The 22,029-nt window shown below is 43.4% G+C and overlaps 1 protein-coding gene across 2 annotated transcripts in view; it reads left to right on the top strand.

The window, feature by feature from the left end:
• Nucleotides 1–22,029, top strand: part of STOM (stomatin) — a 29,003-nt gene that overhangs the window by 4,531 nt on the left and 2,443 nt on the right. Inside the window, exons 2-6 of one of the 2 annotated variants that reach the window (XM_037879895.2) lie at nt 6,310–6,413; nt 7,354–7,426; nt 9,012–9,094; nt 18,383–18,586; nt 19,345–19,479. In XM_037879895.2, the coding sequence (XP_037735823.1) occupies nt 6,310–6,413; nt 7,354–7,426; nt 9,012–9,094; nt 18,383–18,586; nt 19,345–19,479 (599 nt within the window). The remainder of the gene's footprint in view (nt 1–6,309; nt 6,414–7,353; nt 7,427–9,011; nt 9,095–18,382; nt 18,587–19,344; nt 19,480–22,029) is intronic. The other variant, XM_037879896.2, reaches the window with a different exon arrangement.

Raw genomic sequence — 22,029 nt, 5'->3', positions numbered from 1 at the left:
CAGTGTGCAAGTGTGATTTTTTTCTTCTCCTGAGATGGAGTGGGACAATATTTGTCCTGTCAGGTTTGACTATGTAGTGATATGGAAATGTTCATTCCTACTAATATTTCATATGAAATGCTGTTGAAATTTGTGTATGATTGTGAAATATTTGATTAGTCAGAGCACTCCTTTCCTGATGAATCCTGTGATAAATGGTAGGAATTCCTAAATGAGCTAATTCCAGAGCGTTAATTGAGTATAAAAAGTCAAGCAGGGCATGAACTATCTCTGTTTTGAATGGCCTCTTGAGCTCATCCTGACAACTTCTCTTGTGATCTCATGAGCATCCTATCACTGAAATATGCTATTAAATATTGTTACAGCAATAAAATACTGACGAAAACGATCTTTCTGCTCTCACAATAAAAGTGTGTTTGTTCATGTGAATTCCATTAGCATTGCAGAGCTGTATTCTACCCAGTTTTATATTGGGTTTGACTTTGGATAAGTGAATTAAAACATTCTGTTTTTAAATGCCTTTTTAAAAAGAAGGCTGAACTCTCAAACACATGTTCAACAACTTCCATCCAGAAAAGATCTTTCCATAACCTCTTTATTGGTAGCTCTGAGAAGCAGCAGTGGGACTGGAAGTCTGATTGTGGGAAAAGTTTCCTAGGATTTGGGAAGGGTAAAAGCTTGTCTAGTCATTGAAAAATCTGATTCTATACAACAACAGATTGCTCCTTAGTAGGTTTAAGCCAAAACCTTTTATGATCCTTTTCAAAATCTGAACTCACAAGCAAAGACTAAATACACTGGGTCAAGACGCAGTTGAATAACCCAGTGATTGCCCAAGAACTACAGGAAATTGTTTGCAGGTTTGGCAAACTGTATTTCCTTCCTGAATATACAGGCATTTTGTGTCCACTGTACACAATTTCTTTGTGGAGGAGAAGGAAGAGGAAGATACAGATGTTACATTTTGAAGGCTCTTAGAAACTAGAAGGGCCAAATTTAAGAAGGACAGATTGTAGCACTTTAGCTGCTGACATATATCATATCTACATCCAGTTCTGCATCTCCAGTAAGATGACATAAATGACTGTGAACATATGGATATATATTATAGTCAATTTTTGGTAACCTACTTCTCTATATAACTAAAGTGATAATATAGTAAATAGAGTAACAAAACTGCACAAGCTGATTTCCCCACCTTCCCTGTCTTAATAGAACAGATAATCAAATTCACCAGCTTTACAAATTGATTGAAAATTAAGGTATTCAGCATAATTTGACATAGTGAGAGGGGATTTATGTAATCAGTTAATCTAATAAGTAAGCATTGTAGATAACATGCACTTGTGGCAGTGGTTATGTGTGGGTGCGAGGACCACAAACCTGTAAAATCAGCTTCTAGCTGTGTGTGTTTTCTGTCAGATTTTGGAGACTATGGCAGCTTGTGGAAAGAATCTAAGGCAAAATCCTCCTCATATCTATATGATAATACTCCCCTTTGATATTCTCCCCCTCTCCCTGCAGGCAAGAGTGGCTATCCCCTTGGCATTCCCCTCACAGGAGTTCCAAATGTGTAGGGAGAGCAGAATATTGAAGTTCAGTACAGTGACACCTGTACAGGAACTCATCCTTATTAGGCAACTACTTCGTATAAGATGTGGCCCAAAATATACTGAGTAAAATTCTTTTCCATCTCCTGTTTAAGCAGCCAATTTTTGTCACTTTCTTGATTGGTTGCATAAACCAGATTTCACTGAACTATTTCGTGGAAAAAACGATAAACTTGCTCTGAATTTGCAGAATTCAGTCTCTCTCTGCTCACCTGTTTCTATTTGGGAGAGACTCCCTCTTATTTACTAGATACAGTAAATCCATTACTGTACAAATACATTTATCTGACCCTCCATTAACCGGCTCTCTGCACTAACCGGACAACCAGGACTTCAGGGCCAGAAGCAGGTGATCTCTCCAGTGGCCGCTAGATGGCACTGCAGCAATTTATTTTCCAATTCTCCAGTTTACCGGATTTTTGATTATTCTATCTGGCTCCGGTCCCAATTAGATTGGATAAATGGGGTTCTGTTGTACTGAGGTTTAAAGTATGGATTTCCATATTTTGTATGATAAAGCTAAATCCTTTATTTTAGGTTAGATTGCTATGTGCTGGGGACACTGCCAATCATGTTGACCAATATTGTTTCCTTCTGCTCCCCTGTCTGTATCCATCTGTTGACTTTTATTTTATGCTTAGATTGTAAGCTTCTTGGAGCAGAGAGGCTTTTTGTATTTGTACAGCACCTAACACAATGGGGTCCTGGTCCATGACTAAGACTCCTAGGCCCTACATTAATACAACTAATAATAATTTGTTTTTGATGAGCTTTTATATGGTGCTCACTCCAGATGATCTCGTGGACCCACAGGTTAATCCTCACAATATGCCTCTGGGATGGGAGGAGTGTCATTTTACAGATATGAAAGTGTGGCAGCTTCAGTCACACCAGGGAGGCTGTGGTAGGACAAGGAACAGAACCCAGTTCTCAGAATCCCGGTCCAGTTCACAAACCATTCTTCCTCTCTGCCCATTTCTAGCTCATTCCATTAATCTGTCTTGATCTGATTCTCTTGTTCCAGTGGAACTGGAACTCCATTCTACAGTTACCTGTGCTGAAACCAAAACATGTGTCTTTATTCATCTGCTGCTGCTTTCATCCTGGAACCTAGTATGCTGCATGCCTTTTTTCTTAGCAATTCTGTTGTCCATTATTTTGTGGGCATTTAGTGAAAAGAATGATTTGTTCTTTGTCACCCTCTGCCAAGCACTATGTTACTGTAGTTAGAATCTGTTAAAAGTGTGTGGGAGGTGGACTGAGTCCAGGAGTGAATGGTGTATATAAAGCTGTGTGAAGTCTTTTTTTTAAATCTACTTGATCTCAGGACATGTAGAGTCTGTCCAAGCAAAAGGCACAGGGCTGAGACGGGGCACCAAACATATCACAATATAATCTTTCTTTTTTTTTTCCCCTGTGACTTTAGTGCCACCAATTGGTATTGAAATCACTGTCCCAGAGACCCAGTCCGAGCCTGACCACCTACACTGCAATGAAACACAACCCCTGAGCCTGAGAATTGTGAACCTGAGTTAGCTGGCACGGGCCAGCTGTGCATTTTTAATTGCATTGTGAACACACCCTGAATGGCCAGTTTTTGACAGCTTGTTGCTTAATAGTTTTGTGCACAGTCGTTTATCATTTCCTTGATTACCAAACTGCAGCAATAGTTTCTTTGTCCTCTATATGTCCCCATTACCCACAAATAACCTTATTACTCAGAGCTACTAAGCAACAGGTCATGGGATCTTTCCTTCAAGAAGCCCTGAATTGGTATTGTGAGCACATTCTTGAGCTTGAGCAAACTTGTCTTTGATGTTTCTTTTCATTCTTGGCTAAGGACAGGAGGCTAATCAGTTCATCCCACCTTTCTGAGTAATACTGGATTGTGACGTCCATCCCCCATCAAGAGCAAGCTAGTTACATGGTCTTAGCTGAAAGGCCAAAGAATACCTCAGAGCTGATCTGTTGACTGAAGGTGGAAACTAAGCCTCAGGGCTTCTTTTACTGACTTCCTGTGTGAGGTTGGTCAGATCAGTTTAGGCCTAAATTTTCAAATTTTTGGTGTCTCAATTTTTGAGACCGTTGGAGCATGATTTTTTGGAGGCACTGAATAGATGCAGCTCTTACTGATTTCAGTTGGGGTTCTGGGTGCTCAGCCCCCCTAACAAGCGGGCCCTGGTTGTCTAAAGTTAAGTGCCCAAAATCAGTGGACACACTTGAAAATATACACTTTAACCTCTCTAAGAGGGCCCCGATCTATGAAAGGGAACCATACTTACCTGCAGGATTTGATAGAGCGGGGAGCAGGGAACATGCGGGTTAATCCTTTATGAAGCTGTTGAGTTACTTTGCTGTAGGAACTATATATAGGGCAAGGGTGGCCAACCTGAGCCTGAGAAGGAGCCAGAATTTACCAATGTACATTGCCAAAGAGCCACAGTAATCAGCAGCCCCCACATCAGCTCCCCCCACTGCTCCCAGCGCCTCCTGTCCACCGGCAGCCCCACTGATCAGCGCCTCCCCTTCCCTCCCCGCACCTCCCGATCAGCTGTTTCGTGGCGTGCAGGAGGCTGGGGTGGGGGGGAGAGAAGCGAGGGCATCGCAGGCTCTGGGAAGGGGTGGAGTGGGGGCACAGCCTGTGGCAGAGCCAGAGGTTGAGCAATGAGCACCCGCATGAGCACACTGGAAAGTTGGCGCCTGTAGCTCCAGTCCCGGAGTCGGTGCCTATACAAGGAGCCGCGTATTAACCTCTGAAGAGCCTCATGTGGCTCCGGAGCCACAGGTTGGCCACCCCTGATATAGGGAATTGTAATTTTATTGAGTACAGAAAATAATCAGTTGTGTGTATCTTGAGGGGAAAGACACAGAAGTCTTCAAATAAAACCCAGCTGAAGCTGATAGGTTCTCTGACCGCTATTCTTAGAACTCCAGTATCTGATTAGCACAGTCCATTGCTTAATAAATCCCAGGTCCTGTGAAATGGATTGAAAAGCGGAGTTTGCGTAGAATGGCAATTATGTCAGGATAAAATGACTTTTTGTTTACACGTTTCAGAGTAGCAGCCATGTTAGTCTGTATTCGCAAAAAGAAAAGGAGTACTTGTGGCACTTTAGAGACTAACACATTTATTTGAGCATGAGCTGTAGCTCACGAAAACTTATGCTCAAATAAATGTGTTAGTCTCTAATTTGAGCATAAGCTTTCGTGAGCTATAGCTCATGCTCAAATAAACGTGTTAGTCTCTAAGGTGCCACAAGTACTCCTTTTCTTTTTGTTTACAGTTGAGCATGCACCATCTTGATGTTTGTGGAATATAGCAAAACCCAGAAGCATGGTCCAAAGGAAAGTCGTATAATTTAGATGTTAAAGGATTGTGTTCTGTGTATCTTAGCAGACACATCTTAACATTATGATTTTTTTTTATTTCATTATTTATTTTTGTATAGCTGTTCTTGTACTACATGTCAGAACTTTTGTTTTTAAGGATTTTAAAGGGCTCAGGAGTTGGGGTGATGGTGGGGATGAGTTTCAGTGGCATGGTGATGATTTTAATCTGCTAGTATTAATGCACCCTTTGCCCATGATCAGTTTCACCGTGGGAACTCCACAGCTGGCAACAGAGACTTTTGGCCACTAGTTGAGAATCTTAGCTGGAATGATAGGGAGCTTCCTCTTCAATGAGTGTCCATTTTCACTGTCTGCACCTGACAGCTCAGCATCACCCTGGTGGCAGTTGGCAGACTCTTCTCCAGCCCTGAACCATTCAGAACTACTGGCTCTTGTTCTTCTTTGCTCCAGGAAGCCTTCTTCATGGAGTGTGGGTGAGAGAGAGAGCAGCCATTTCACAGTAGAGGACTAGCATGTATTACTCTAATATAAGGACCCTTCAGCAGGAAAGTGCTGAGCAGGATCATGTCCTTTGCTGAGGGGTCAAGATAGCTCCCTAAGCATTGTATCTCATCCTACTTTCTAGAATATTTTTTGATAGGACAGCTCTGAGAATGGGCATCTTCTCTGGTCGTCAGTGATTTTGGGGGTGGGGGGCAACTGCAGCACTTTGCACCTTCTGTGGTAAGTTACTCAGGATTCAGTGGTGTAAATCACTAGAATTATTTGCAGAAGCAACTGGTGTTTTACCCCTTTCTTTGGCAAACATAGCAATCTTGCCTCTAAATCGGCCTGATGACAGGTTTCTATTATTACTCCACAGTCTCTCTTGGCAGAGAGAGAGGAAATTGATTTGGGTAAAATATTGCAGTGCCTTAAATTTAATCTTTATATCTTTAAGGTATGTGGATTAAACATATTTCAATTCTGTGTTTTCATTCATTGGCCCAAATTCTGCTCTCAGATAGGTTACATTAAAGGCATTACATCTCAGAGGTTTATAAATTTTGTAGGGAGTAATAAAATAGGAGTCCTTGTAGTTTAAACCTTAAATGAATTACATTAAAGGCATTACATCTCAGAGCATTATAAATGCAGCTTTAGTGACATCACTGGAAGCAAAAGCAGAATTAAGTCCATAATGTGGCCAACATTCTCTAATTCTAATGGGGTTTGGCTTTGTCCTAAGGGATGTTTCTCATGATGACTTATAGCATGGAACATGTAATTGTATCTTTAAATTGCAATAATGTAATAGAACAAAGATGGTTCTGCTTTAACTATTAAAATATCTACATTTCTCTTCCAGAAGAGATCAACCCTGGCCTTGGTGTGTGTGGATGGCTGCTAGTGATCTTTTCATTCTTCTTCGTCCTTATTACCTTTCCAATCTCAATCTGGCTGTGCATAAAGGTAAAGACATTCACATGAAAGCTTGATCTAAAGTTTAAAAGGTGCAGGATGTTTCCTAATAGTTTAACAACATTGTCCAATTTACTGTTTTGTCTCAAAACCCAGCTGTTCCTGATCCCTCTTACTTTGACCATAACACATGGTTTAGGACAGTCCTTAACATCTCAGGGTATTCAAGCACAAGAATTGCCACGTTTCTGTAATATCAGTCATAAGGCTAATTTCAGTGGCATCTCAATTACTCCTCTGTAGGACGGAAGAGGAAAGGGAAAATGCTGAGAGGTTGCAGGAGGAGAGAGGAATCCCAAATTTTCACCCCTGTCTAAACTGCATTGGAGGGTCAAAATAATAGCAAGAACAAGTATTAATTTTGAAGATACACTCCTTACATTTATAATGGAATGACAAGCATTTACAAGGTTGTGTCATCACTCAGTTCCCTGAGCTTGGGGTTTCTGGACCCTGGGGAAATGCTAACTTCTGCTTATATTTTGGCTTAATCTAAATCCACCATGCATTTTGAATGCATTTCAATTGGGGCAGAGGAAATTATAAACCTTTTATTAAAAAGAAAAAAACACAACACAACTTGAAAATTTAGAAATGGAAAGGCCATTAAACCCTATCTAGTCCATCTGCCAGCCTCAGTGCAATAGTGCTCCTGATAGTGTATTTCCAATGTTTTGTCCCCCTCCAGGTGACAGAGCTGCCACCTCTATCCTTAGAAAATTACTCCACTCCCCAAAAGATTTAATCCTTTAGAATATTTTTAGTATATGTTGCTTAGAACAGGTGGGGTGAGGACATGAAAAGTATGCATGATATGTTCTGCAAGACCAGAGACTGTTCAGAGTTATCCTTAATATATTTGAAAGCCAAGATATTATATCTAAATTCTTGATGGAGACTTTTGTATTAAACATCTGATTTCTCATTACAGATCATAAAGGAATATGAGCGAGCCATCATCTTTAGACTTGGACGCATCGGAAGGGGGGGAGCAAAAGGACCAGGTCAGTCCTATGTAGGATCCAGTATAAGGCATGTGATTCAGTTATAGGATGATCTGCAAGATGAAAGCACATTGGCCATATAAAGGCACTTTATTAGCTTGATACTTTTTTTTTAAATTGACCCACCAAAATGAATGAATGGATTTCTTTGAAATTTAACTCAAACAAATAGGCATTGGGTGGCCTATCTTAGCTTAAAGTAAATGTTAATTGCCTAGAAAATAAAATATTTCAAAATTATATTACATGTCAGGTCCCCTGGAGTTTAATGGTGGTAATTTTCTGAGCAAAACTGAAGAAATTTTTATTTCCCTCTCTAATTTATTGGAGGAACTGTATGGTGTTGGACATGTCTTTCAAACTAATTTCAGTAAAACTCCTCTTATCAAGTAGCCCCAATTATATTTAGTGGAGGTAAGGTCTTCAGCTTGCATTGGTTAAATTGAATAGTTCTTTGTTTATACAGAGATTCCCTGTCCCCCAGGCTATTTGGATATATAGAATTCTACTCTTTACAATGGTTGCGATTTCTTTTGGAACATGCTCTACCTTTAGGGTGCTCAGGGTCTGAGGGCTAACTTGCCTAATAAATACATAAAAATTATAAATTGTTGTAATTTTGTAGGGAGTAATACAATAGGAGTCCTTGTAGTTTAACCTTAAATTAATTCCATTAAAGGCACTGGATTCATAGCCCTTGAGAATGAAGGCTTCTGCTTATCCAGTGAGTAGTATGTTAGAGGCAGTGACTCCCTAGCTTCCCTGTCTCCTCCCTGCGAAGTGAGCCTCATCCAGCCCTCCTTGGGCTATGCATATTTTTAGGGGAGAATAGGGAACAATGTATGAAACAAGCAATCTAATCAAATTAAGGCATTTTTTTGAAAATTAATATGTGGGGTAAAGTTTTCAAAAATGCCTACATGACTTAAGAGCCTAGATGCTTTCGACAATGGGACTTAGGTTCCTAAGTCCCTTAGGCACTTTTGAAAACTTTATCTGTGTATTTTAGAAGTGTGCCAGGACCTTAAAAGATTACAACATTGACTTCAGCTGTCAAGCCTAATGCTGGGAATGAGGAGCGGAAGCACTCATTTCCTGTCGTATCATCCCACGATCTTGGTGCTTCTGGAATGTTTCCCCATGTCTGGCACATTGGAAGTAAATAATGACATCCCCTCCCCGGTGCCATAGAACCTTAATAACGCCTGCCTCCAAGAACTAGTTCCTACAAGTAGCCACTTGGGACCAGATTTTCAAAAGAGCTCAGCTCCCTAAACCAGAGTCAGATTTCCAGAAGAGCTGAATGCATTGTCACACATTGTTGATATCTCTTGAAAATCCTAAGTGAGAGTGCTAAACTCTTGAAAATCTGGCCCCTGATAATGTCTGAACCCAATTTAAGATCCACTAACTGCTCTGCAAAACCCTGGTAGTAAAAAAAATCAAAAGCTGCCAGGATCTTGACAAGTATAGCAGCACTATCTAGAAATGCTGAATTAGGATGAGATGATCACAAATTGCTGCTAAAATAAACGTGTATAAATGGTCCACTGTCTCATTGTGTGGGATGGATTTTTGTGTACAGGTCTATTCTTCATCCTGCCCTGCACAGACAGCTTCATCAAGGTGGATATGAGGACAATCTCATTTGATATACCTCCTCAGGAGGTAAGTTTTCCCTTTTATTAAGTCTTCTTTACTTATTATCAAATGTAAACAGAGTTCAAAACTCTGTACCCCTTTCTTCTCTTTAAGGTTCTCTGAACCCCCTTACTACTTCCTGATTTGCTAGGAGATGTTTTCCAAGGAATTCTCCCCAGCTATTGCACTATTAAAATCATAGAATTACAGAACCACAGAATATCACAGTTGGAAGGGACCTCTGGAGGTCATCTAGTCCAACCCCCTGCCCAGAGCAGGACCAATCCCAACTAAATCATCCCAGTCAGGGCTTTGTCAAGCCTGACCTTAAAAACTTCTAAGGAAGGGGATTTCACCACCTCCCTAGGTAACGCATTCCAGTGTTTCACCACCCTCCTAGTGAAAAAGTTTTTCCTAATATCCAACCTAAATCTCCCCCACTGCAACTTGAGACCATTACTCCTTGTCCTGTCATCTGTTATCACTGAATAGTCTAGATCCATCCTCTTTGGATCCACCTTTCAGATAGTTAAAAGCAGCTATCAAATCCTCTTCATTCTTCTCTTCCGTAGACTAAACAATCCCAGTTCCCTCAGCCGCTCCTCATAAGTCATGTGTTCCAGACCCCTAATCATTTTTGTTGCCCTTCGCTGGATTCTCTCCAATTTCTCCACATCCTTCTTGTAGTGTGGAGCCCAAAAGTGGGCACAGTACTCCAGATGAGGCCTCACCAAAGTCGAATAGAGGGGAACGATCACGTCCCTCGATCTGCTGGCAATGCCCCTACTTATACACCCCAAAATGCCATTGGCCTTCTTGGCAACAAGGGCACACTGTTGACCCATATCCAGCTTCTCGTCCACTGTCACCCCTAGGTCCTTTTCTGCAGAACTGCTGCCTAGCCATTTGGTCCCTAGTCTGTAGCGGTGCATGGGATTCTTCCGTCCTAAGTGCAGGACTCTGCACTTGTCCTTGTTGAACCTCATCAGATTTCTTTTGGCCCAATCCTCCAATTTGTCTAGGTCCCTCTGTATCCTATCCCCACCCTCCAGCGTATCTACCTCTCCTCCCAGTTTAGTGCCATCTGCAAACTTGCTGAGAGTGCAATCCACACCATGCTCCAGATCATTAATGAAGATATTGAACAAAACCGGCCCCAGGACCGACCCTTGGGGCACTCCACTAGATACCGGCTGCCAACTAGACATGGATCCATTGATCACTACCCGTTGAGCTGGACAATCTAGCCGACTTTCTACCCACCTTGTAGTGCATCCATCCAGCCCATACTTCTTTAACTTGCTGACAAGAATACTGTGGGAGACCATGTCAAAAGCTTTGCTAAAGTCGAGGAATAACACGTCCACTGCTTTCCCTTCACCCACAGAACCAGTTATCTCATCATAGAAGGCAATTAGATTTGTCAGGCATGACTTTCCCTTGATGAATCCATGCTGACTGTTCCTGATCCCTTTCCTCTCCTCTAAGTGCTTCAGAATTGATTCCTTGAGGACATGCTCCATGATTTTTCCGGGGACTGAGGTGAGGCTGACCGGCCTGTAGTTCCCAGGATCCTCCTTCTTCCGTTTTTTAAAGATGGGCACTACATTAGCCTTTTTCCAGTCGTCCGGGACTTCCCCCGATCGCCATGAGTTTTCAAAGATAATGGCCAATGGCTCTGCAATCACATCCGCCAACTCCTTTAGCACTCTCGGATGCAGCGCATCCGGCCCCATGGACTTGTGCTCGTCCAGCTTTTCTAAATAGTCCCAAACCACTTCTTTCTCCACAGAAGGCTGGTCACCTCCTCCCCATGCTGTGCTGCCCAGTGCAGTAGTCTGGGAGCTGACCTTGTTTGTGAAGACAGAGGCAAAAAAAGCATTGAGTACATTAGCTTTTTCCACATCCTCTGTCACTAGGTTGCCTCCCTCATTCAGTAAGGGGCCCACACTTTCCTTGGCTTTCTTCTTGTTGCCAACATACCTGAAGAAACCCTTCTTGTTACTCTTAACATCCCTCGCTAGCTGCAACTCCAGGTGTGATTTAGCCTTCCAGACTTCATTCCTACATGCCCGAGCAATATTTATATACTCATCCCTGGTCATTTGTCCAATCTTCCACTTCTTGTATGCCTCTTTTTTGTGTTTAAGATCAGCAAGGATTTCACTGTTAAGCCAAGCTGGTCGCCTGCCATATTTACTATTCTTTCTACACATCGGGATGGTTTGTCCCTGTAACCACAATAAGGATTCTTTAAAATACAGCCAGCTCTCCTGGACTCCTTTCCCCCTCATGTTATTCTCCCAGGGGATCCTGCCCATCAGTTCCCTGAGGGAGTCAAAGTCTGCTTTTCTGAAGTCCAGGGTCCGTATTCTGCTGTTTTCCTTTCTTCCTTGTGTCAGGATCCTGAACTTGACCATCTCATGGTCACTGCCTCCCAGGTTCCCATCCACTTTTGCTTCCCCTACTAATTCTTCCCGGTTTGTGAGCAGCAGGTCAAGAAGAGCTCCACCCCTAGTTGTTTCCTCCAGCACTTGCACCAGGAAATTGTCCCCTACAGTTTCCAAAAACTTCCTGGATTGTCTGTGCAACGCTGTATTGCTCTCCCAGCAGATATCAGGATGATTGAAGTCGCCCAGGAGAACCAGGGCGTGCGATCTAGTAGCTTCTGCGAGTTGCCGGAAGAAAGCCTCGTCCACCTCATCCCCCTGGTCCAGTGGTCTATAGCAGACTCCCACCATGACATCACCCTTGTTGCTCACGCTTCTAAACTTAATCCAGAGACTCTCAGGTTTTTCTGCAGTTTCATACTTGAGCTCTGAGCAATCATACTGCTCCCTTACATACAGTGCAACTCCCCCACCTTTTCTGGATTCCCTGTCCTTCCTGAACAGTTTATACCCATCCATGACAGTACTCCAGTCATGCGAGTTATCCCACCAAGTCTCTGTTATTCCAATCACATCATAATTCCCTGACTTTGCCAGGACCTCCAGTTCTCCCTGCTTGTTTCCCAGGCTTTGTGCATTTGTATATAGGCACTTGAGATAACCCGCTGATCGCCCCTCATTCTCAGTATGAGGCAGGAGCCCTCCCCTCTCTCACGCTCCTGCTTGTGCTTCCTCCCGGTATCCCACTTCCCCACTTACCTCAGGGCTTTGGTCTCCTTCCCCTGGTGAACCTAGTTTAAAGCCCTCCTCACTAGGTTAGCCAGCCTGATCGCGAAGATGCTATTCCCTCTCTTTGTTAGGTGGAGCCCGTCTCTGCCTAGCACTCCTCCTTCTTGGAACACCATCCCATGGTCCAAGAATCCAAAGCCTTCTCTCCGACACCACCTGCGTAGCCATTCATTGACTTCCACGATTCGACGATCCCTACCCCGGACTTTTCCTTCCACGGGAAGGATGGACGAGAACACCACTTGCACCTCATACTCCTTTATCCTCCTTCCCAGAGCCACGTAGTCTGCAGTGATCCGCTCAAGGTCATTCTTGGCAGTATCATTGGTGCCCACGTGGAAAAGCAGGAAGGGGTAGCGGTCTGAGGGCTTGATGAGTCTCGGCAGACTCTCCGTCACATCGCAAATCTTAGCCCCTGGCAAGCAGCAGACTTCTCAGTTTTCCGGTCAGGGCGGCAGATAGATGACTCAGTCGCCCTGAGGAGAGAGTCCCCGACCACCACCACCCGCCTCCTTCTCTTGGGAGTGGTGGTCGTAGAACCCCAAACCTTAGGACAGTGCATCTCATGCCTTTCAACTGGTGGAGTCTCCTTCTGCTCCCTTCCCCCAGACGTATCCACTCCCCATTCCCCACAATGGTACCTGTGGAGAGAACATGAAAATAGTTACTTACCTGTATCTGCGTTGCTGGTACATGGAGGTTCCCCCTTCTTCTTCTGGAGGTCACATGTTGCCAAATTCCTTCACCATCCTCCTGTCCCTGCTGCGCAGCCTGCTCTGAATCTTCAGAACCTTGTGCCCGTAGAAGCATATCCTGACGTCTGTCCAGGAAATCTTCAGTTTCTCTTATGCAACGCAGGGTCGATACCTGTTGCTGCAGACCTTGAACCTTTTCTTCCAATATGGAGACCAGCTTGCACTTTGTACACGCAAAGTCGCTTCTGTCCTGTGGAAGAAAGACAAACATGGCACATCCAGTGCAGGTCACAACAGCTGAACACTCCCCACCCATATTACCTTCCTACTACGAGCTTCCTCAGGAGATGCAGTAATTACTCAGAGAAGCCGTTAGGGTGTAAGCCTCAGTGGGCTCACCCCAGGCAAACTCCTGCTGTTTGCTGCTCTGCTGTCCCCTGCTGGTTCCCCGCCGCTCAGCTGGTTCGCAGAGCGCAGGCTTTTTTAAACAGCCAAGCTCACCTGAAACAAAACACTCCCAACTCCCGCCCTTTTCAGCCAACCAATCAAGCACTCGCTCAAACTTTCAAGCTGCCCTCACTACAAACACTCCGACCCTCTCACCAAACACACACCCAGATACCCACCAACACAGATCCCAGGCAAACTCCTGCTGTTTGCTGCTCTGCTGTCCCCCGCCGCTCAGCTGGTTCGCGGAGCACCGGCTTTTTTAAACAGCCAGGCTCACCTGAAACAAAACACTCCCAACTCCCACCCTTTTCAGCCAACCAATCTGTTGGTGTTGATCAAATCAGTTTTGTAAGACATGCCAGTGGAACTGTGTGTGTTGGATTCTGAGCTGTGTGATCTGACACATTCAAAACTCTTTCCTTATGATGTTACTGCTCCAACAAGTTTGTAACTAATGTATTCTGGGGTGTAAGGGCAGCAAGTGAAGCTGGCCAAGCAGACCACATGCCCCCTCCTCCTCCATGACCCTTGCCAAAGGCCACAATCCCTTAGACATGGACTCTACTTTTCCCAGCCCTGCACAGTGCAATGTGTTTTTATCATCATCTTAAAATAAACTAATATTATAAGCAGCCTCATGACTTTATTTTGTATGTCATTTTCCCTTGCCAGAGATCATCTCTCCCTAAATCACACTTTGTTGTATCTATCCTTGACTATAAACTCCTTGGAGAAAGGAGGTATCTTTGTTCTCTCAATTAAGTGCCAAGTGTGTGTCTTGCGCTGCTTACAAATATTAAAAAAATAATACAAACATAATAGATCATTAGAACTTGGCTTGGAAAGTCTCTGTAGCGTACCATTCCCACTGCAATCCAGATATAACATTTTAGTCCAATTAAAAGCATGCAGTGGATGCTCAGCAAATCCATGTCTCATTCAGTTATCAACATCCATAAGAAAAGCAATCAATAAAGCTGGTGCCAGGCCAGCTGAAATCCGTTAAGACTTCTTGCTGGCAAAACTAATTTCTTAAGTAGCCAGGTGATGGGGAATGGTTCCTCACAAGCTTTTCTAGAGTAGTTTTGGAGTGTTTTTCCCCATTCTTCCAGTTTACCAGGAGAGCCAAATTCAGTGCTTTAACAATTAAAAAAAAAAAAAAAGTCATAACCATGCTGCAGTTTGTTCCTACTATTCAGAGAGATCACACTGCTGAAAGATCCCACACAACCCCCGAAGAGCCATATTTACCTCTTCTGTTTTCTTGCATTTTTTTTTTTTTTTTAAGGCTGGCTGCTGCTTGGGAAGTGCTGTTTTTAAGCAGCACCATTCCAGCTACTCTTTTAATCTGTGGAGGCATCTGAATGCAGAGCTCTGTGTTCCTTGGCAAACCACAGTATTTTCCTCTCTCCTTTGAACCCGTTAAGAAGCGATATAAACACTTGGTCCTGAAGACGAGAAAGGGCTTCTGCCCTGGGTCTGGTTAAGTTATCGTATGAGTGCTTGCAATTTACGTTGTATTTATGCACGTAGAATGGTAGAGCAATTTAAAACCACCTCATCCAGCCAAGGTCAAAACTGTTTTATGCTCAGAGAGGAAAGAGCACAGTTAGGTATTGTGTTGATCCTTCCTTTTCCTATGTATGCACTTTTGTAACACGTGCTTTAAAGAATAGAATGGAAAAAGTCAAAGTCCTATGTAGCTGTAGCTCACGAAAGCTTATGCTCAAATAAATTGGTTAGTCTCTAAGGTGCCACAAGTATTCCAGTCCTTTCTCTGTGTAAAGTAGGTGATAGTGGTGTTATAAACTGACGTAAATTGGTTGCCTCTTGCTATACTTGGAGTGCTGGATTAGGCAACATGTAATTGAGCTATTTGTCTCCATAATGTCCTACAGCTATGAGAGTGCAAAAAGGATTATTCAGAAGAAAAGCATCTGCAGTTGCAAAATACTTGCAAGGATTATCAGTGGCTTGGGCATTGACTGGCAGAAACCTCTCTCTGTTGTATAACTTTATAAGGCAAGGTATCTTATTTGGGGGTTTACACTTCTCTCTAAAGAAGCTGGCATTGGCCACTGCTGAGATAGGGTCACAGGCTAGGTTGGTTTATATGGCCATTCCCATTTTGTCAGATAAGCACTGACTAATGGCATTGTCTTCTGTTTTACCCACACCTACATGGAAATTCCTGTTTTGAGGCATTCCTTTTAAAGAGCAGAGTGAAAGTAACACTTCCTTTTTTCCTATCTGGTTACTAAGTAGGTCACCTACTTTGTTCTTGTTTTATATATTGACACACACAGTCAGGTGCATCTTATCTGATGAGTGTGGTCTCATAAGTAATGTACCATGGATGTGAGAATCACAAGCACCCTATATCTGCTATGAGATGGCACCCATGTTATAAGTGACCTCCCCACATATACAAATATCAAACAAGTCATCTGTCATTATATGTTATTTTGATAGTCTGCTTTTTTGCTCTTAACCAGAGAGCAGTTCTTAACCATGTGCAAATTGAATGGTCCAAACTCCTACCTTTGCATTTAAACAAAAACATAAAAACCTTGGAGTATTCTCAGCCTTATTGCTTTCTGAATGTTCTCAGAGCCTCCCCTGCCAGAAGGACATAGGGATTTGGGCACTCGATGTACATTGCCTCACACTACTATTCAGTCCAGGGTGCTAATATAAGCTTTTGCCCACACTCTGATATATGGCATCTGTCCTTTTATCTTGCAACTTTGCTTATGACAGATTAGTCTGCTCTGCTTTTGGGAAATATCCTGGAACTAGCAAAGCTTCCCATCTGCAGGACAGGTATATTTAGTGTAAATCTCTCTTTAATGAGTGGGTTTTTTTTGTTTGTTTACCTATATGGGGATTTTTAACACCTCATGACCTTGAGGTCAATAACACCTTATTGCAAACCTAGCAAAAAGTTACTTTTCAGTGACAAGCGGCTTGACCTCAAATTCCTCCTAGTCTAAAGGAGTTTAAGCCTGAGATGGTTCATTCACATATATGCGTATATATAAATATACATACACATGTGTGCCCCTACATATTGTATTCTTTTGAGATAGAAACAACCTACAGTTTTAGGACTACCCCCTCCTAGCAGACTCTGGATTGTTCCCCACATAGTATTACCAGCATATAGTTGTGAGGGATAAAGATATAAATTTAGGTACAGACCTGAGTAGCTCTTAAATACTTTACTAAATTACCTTTAACCTTGGGGGAAACATTGTGACTCTTGATGCAATTTTGAACAAAAAACAGCTTTATTATTTTTATGGATTTTATTACAAATTAATAAAAGGCAACCTTAAAATCAAAACTCCTACCTACTATAATTTTTACTGAACTAATTAAGGATTAAACAGCACAAGTATCAAATCAAAATTACAGTTAGAATGGAATCAACTGTTCACCAGCTCATTGAATGAATACAATCAAGACATGACTCATGAAGTTAATGTAACACATGATCAGTTTTATACATACACTCCCTGGAAACCTAAGGAGGTTCCCTGTTACTAGGTGACTTCTACAGCTGACTCATTCCCTGACCAGTTTATTTCTACTGAGGTGCACAGTGATTAACAGCCTGTAAGCTCCCTTTGGGAGCAGAATAGTTTGCACAGACACATTTGTATTGTCCAGGTTAACACAAAGTGATTTAAAATAGGTCTTAGAATTTGGATATGCATGTGCTATTTCTTACACACATACACACACACACATACTTGCTCATTCACATCTTAGAAAGCAGTAGAGGAAAAATCATAACTGGGGTGATAGGCTTCCCTGGCAAACCACAATAGGGAAAAGAAAAAGTTCAAATAAAAAACAGAGAGTGACTCTTTAGTTCACTGGTCTTCAGAACATCAGAGGCAGGACTGCAGTTCAGGGAACCAGAGGATGTTGTCGCTGCTCGATACTTTATACTGGCTGGCAGCTCCTCCAGGCACTTGGCTGGTCAGGCTGACATGGTCTGTCCTTTCCTTCCTGGGAGAAGGAGAAGCAGCCGCCCTTCTTAGTGTTGTGATGGCCAAGGATGATCACACCATCTTTTGCATTTTCCAAGATCTTAAATGTTGTGATTATAGCTTGCTCCACCCCTTGGCAGCTCCCCAGAACTTTTCAGAGTATATCAGGTGTTACAGGTCTGGCTGAGGGTGGGACAGCTTGACCTCTGGCCAGTGCGAAAAGTCCGTCTCATACGGGCAGTCTGAGAATATATGTCACCAGACATGCTCCAAAAATATCAGATCAACAGGAGATAACCCCACAGCTGTGGTTTTGGCTCCGCCCCCGGTACCTTGTCTGGGGAGTTACAGATTGTCAAGTACCTCTGGGTTTCTACACGTTCTTGATGTGAACAGTGATGTAATAGCTTCTTGTTTCTTATTTCACTTATACTTAGGCCTGGTCTACACTGGAGGCGGGGGAATCAATCTAAGATACGCAACTTCAGCTACGAGAATAGCGTGGCTGAAGTCGACGTATCTTAGATCGACTTAGAATCACTTACTTCGCGTCCTCGCGGCGTGGGATCGATGGCCGCCACTCCCCCATCGACTCCGCTTCCGCCTCTCACCCTGGTGGAGTTCCGGAGTCGACGGCAGAGCAATTGGGGATCGATTTATCGCGTCTAGTGCCGATCCAGCGGGTAGTGTAGACATGCCCTTAGATTCATCCATATTTCATTCCCTTAGTATTCGTTAAAATATTCTGGGCTTTTTGCTGGCAAAGCATTGGAGCACTAGCAATTGGTGACCTCATTGGATGAAGGTCATCTCAGAGCAAAACACCTGTCAGATTCTATTAATATAAATCCTACTTAAGCTTAAAAGAAGAAGAAAAAGTTTACAGAACCTAAAGAAAATAGAAACTTATAGTCTAGGCCTCACTCAGATAGGCGTCTTTTTCATTCGTCGTTGTTGTTCTGCTTAATTATTAGCCTTCTTACCTCCCTATAGATCCTTACCAAGGACTCTGTGACAGTTAATGTGGATGGAGTGGTTTATTACAAAGTTCAGAATGCCACCCTGGCTGTTGCAAATATCACAAATGCTGACTCGGCCACCCGGCTCCTGGCACAAACCACCCTGAGGAATGTTCTGGGGACCAAGAACCTCTCTCAGATCCTGTCTGATCGAGAAGAAATTGCACACAGCATGCAGGTATGAGCATTGTTGGGTGCATTGCTTCTCAAATCAGAAAAGCTAAACTATAGGGCTATGAGTCCCTTGCAGGGTCAGGCTTGTACACCAGTACAGAGAAGAGCTGAGCATATCTAGGTGAACCTTGGATTTGGGGTTTTGTATAAAAGTTTCCATGAGAGCTGTTGCAACAGCATACAAATTTTAAAAGGAGCAAATAAGGCAATAATGGGCTAGTGATGCAATGAGATCTAGTTTTTAGCTTTAAAAATTGTAGGTGGGAGGGTGGAGTAAAGAAAAATAATCCCAAAGAGGCAAAACTACTGCCTGACTCTTAATAAAAAGGTCCTGCCCTGAGCTGTGAAGACAGCTGCAGAGGGATGCTAAATTGTGTTCATAGACCCTGGAGAAGACCCTCCACAGCTAGGTGCAGACAGAATCTTGGGACAGAGGGAGGACCGCTGTGCTGATCCCAGTTGCCTGAAGGGTGGGTTGCACCAGTATTTTAGGCCTATGTTATAGTTCGAAGAGATGACCACCAGTTTGTGCACCCTTCCCAAAATGTTTGCTATTACATGGATCAACGATGACACAACAATCAACTAAGTGCATCGAGATCCTCAGATACAAGGAGTAGTCCGAGTATTAATATTATTGACTCTCAATTCATGTGTTCTGTGTCTTTGTTTAAACACTAAGTTGTTGGGTTTTTTTACCTATGGTTTTTGTAAGGTAGCCAAGTAAATGAATCTAGCATCTTTGTCCTGCCTCTTTAACAGGTCACACTCGATGAGGCAACAGATGAATGGGGGATTAAGGTGGAACGTGTGGAGATTAAGGATGTGAAGTTACCAGTCCAGCTACAGAGAGCAATGGCTGCTGAAGCAGAAGCTGCCCGGGAGGCAAGAGCCAAGGTAATACAGTAGCTTCAACATACTTTGTGTTTTTATCAATAACTTCACATGAAACTCTCTCTGAGGATGGAGATCTTCAGCCAGACTAACATGGGGTATGCAGGGCAAAATTTGTTGGTAGAGCTGTCTTTGGAAGCCAGAACTCATCCTGGGTCACACCATCTGTCTCACTTTTGTGAATCCTGAAATCCCTACCTTCCCCCCAAGAGCAAGTTCTGAAAAACTTAAATAGAATGGAGTCTTGAGAGATCATGTGATCTAGTGGCTGAAGTGTGAGACTGTCATGACTTCTGCCTTGTTTCCAGCTCTTCTATTAACTTACTGTGGCTTTAGGCAAGGCCCTTATATTCTGTCTCCATTTCTCCATTTGGAAAAAAATATATATATATAATGCATTAGGGAGGTCATGAGGCTAAATGTTTGTAAAGTACCTGCACTCCTCTGCATTTCCGCAGCCCTCTTAATCCATTTGGTTGTGTTACTCCCTTTTGCTTGTAATGCAGGGTGGGAAAATCTGATGTAAAGCATTTTAAGATCCCCTGAGATTTTTGGTTTTGATAGGTGGAACTCAGCCCTGTTGCTAAGCTCAGGGAAGCTTTCTCACTTGAAAGGACCTTGTGCTGTGGAACTTACTCCCTCTGGTGGTTTCCCGATCCTCTGGGGAACCCGGAAAGCATTTTGTGTGCTCTATATTTACTGGAAAAGAAAAGGAGGACTTGTGGCACCTTAGAGACCAACAAATTTAGTTTAGTCTCTAAGGTGCCACAAGTACTCCTTTTCTTTTTGCAAATACAGACTAACACAGCTGCTACTCTGAAACCTGTATTTACTGAGGTAGCTTGAATGTGAAACTGCAGGTTGTGTTTAAGAATTCCAGTCTGAGACAGTGGCCGATGCAGCTGGCCTCAGGGACTCCTGGTCCTGGGGCAGTCAGAGCAGCCGCTGGCCCCCCAGGGCTCCCTCCTCCCGGCATGGGCCAGAGCGGCAGCGGGCCCCACCCCAGTGGGGGCCGGAGCGGCGGTGGGCCTCCTGGGGTTCCTCCCCCACAGCAGGCCTCCAGCTTTCCCCGCCCCCTGCCTCCCCCCTGCAGCAGCCCCCTCCAAGACTCAATGGTGAGTATTTTTAGTATAAATCACGGACAAGTCAGGGGCCGCAATTTTTTCGTTTTTAGCCCGTGACCTGTCTGTGACTTTTTTACTAAAAATACTCATGATTAAATCGCAGTCTTAATTATCATATACAGACAGAGGAGAGACCCCTAGGGAAATAGTTAGTGAGCCCTCTTGAGCCACTTGTATATTCCTGTTTAAAAATTGTTCAGACTCTCTTATATTTCTGTGGGGGAATAAAAAGAAAAGCAAATCTGTATTTCATTAGACCCTGGTGCTGTGAGTTATGGAAGGTGGACTTGGGAGGGCAGCTAGAAAAAGACCTTGGTTCTAGGCAATAACTTGTATGTTCCAAATGATGATTCCTAGACCTGTTTTGCAGTAGCTAAACAGTTTGCAATCTGCAAATAATTTAACTTAGTCTGATGGTTAAAAGGATGGAGAACTACTGCAAGAGTAATCAGAGTGGACTAGATTATATAGAAAGAAGTATCCTCCACATACCTACCTAGCCCCACTCAGGAACCAGTACACTATAATTCACCATGCCACCACTCTTATCCTATCTAGTTTGGCTTCTGTGGGTTTAAAGGGATCTGGTATTGATGCACAGTCTCTGATCTGGACCCCCGGTGGGATTACTAGCTGGTGAGGTCTATAATCGTGAACTGATGTTGTTGGTTTAGCTGTTTAGTATGTTGCAGTCACCCTTAAATCTGAGGACAGCCACTTTATATCTACCTCTCAGCTTGTTTCATAGCTTGATATTCAAAGTAAATCTTAGGTCACTGAAATATGAAGATAAGTTTATTCCTCTCTATCCCATCCGATCCCATCCCTCCCAGGGGCATCTAGCAGTAAAGTCCATGAACATGCTGCTTTGATTTAGCTTACAATAGGAGTCATGTTTAATGTATAACTTTATTGCAGTGGATTCAGGTTTAATTGGCCCCTCCTGGCTCCTCTGCTCAGGTTTCTGTCGTACAATTTCCACAAAAAGTGCCTACAAGGTGCAGCAGCGTGTGTTATAGTCCCTTCTGCTGGATGCTGAAGGGGGTTGTTTGGCAGGGTCCTGGCAGCTGTTTCATAAGTAGGGCCCTACTAAATTCACGGCCATGAAAAATGCATCACAGACTGTGAAGTGTGGTCTCCCCTCATGAAATCTGGTCTTTTGTGTGCGTTTACCCTATACTATACAGAGTTCACGGGGGAGACCAGTGTTCTCAAATTGGGGATCCTGACCCAAAAGGGAGTTGCAAGGTTATATTAGCGGGGGGTCACGGGTATTGCCACCCTTACTTCTGCGCTGCCTTCAGAGCCGGGTGGCCAGGGAGCGGCAGCTGTTGGCCGGGTACCGAGCTCTGAAGGCAGCACCCTGCCAGCAGCAGCAGCGCAGAAGGAAGGGTGGCAACACCGTACCACACCACCCTTCCTGCTGTAC

Source organism: Chelonia mydas, chromosome 16, assembly GCF_015237465.2.
Source record: "Chelonia mydas isolate rCheMyd1 chromosome 16, rCheMyd1.pri.v2, whole genome shotgun sequence".
Lineage (NCBI taxonomy): Eukaryota > Metazoa > Chordata > Testudines > Cheloniidae > Chelonia > Chelonia mydas.
Note: the sequence above shows the minus strand (reverse complement) of the source record. Positions and strands in the feature narration are given on the sequence as shown.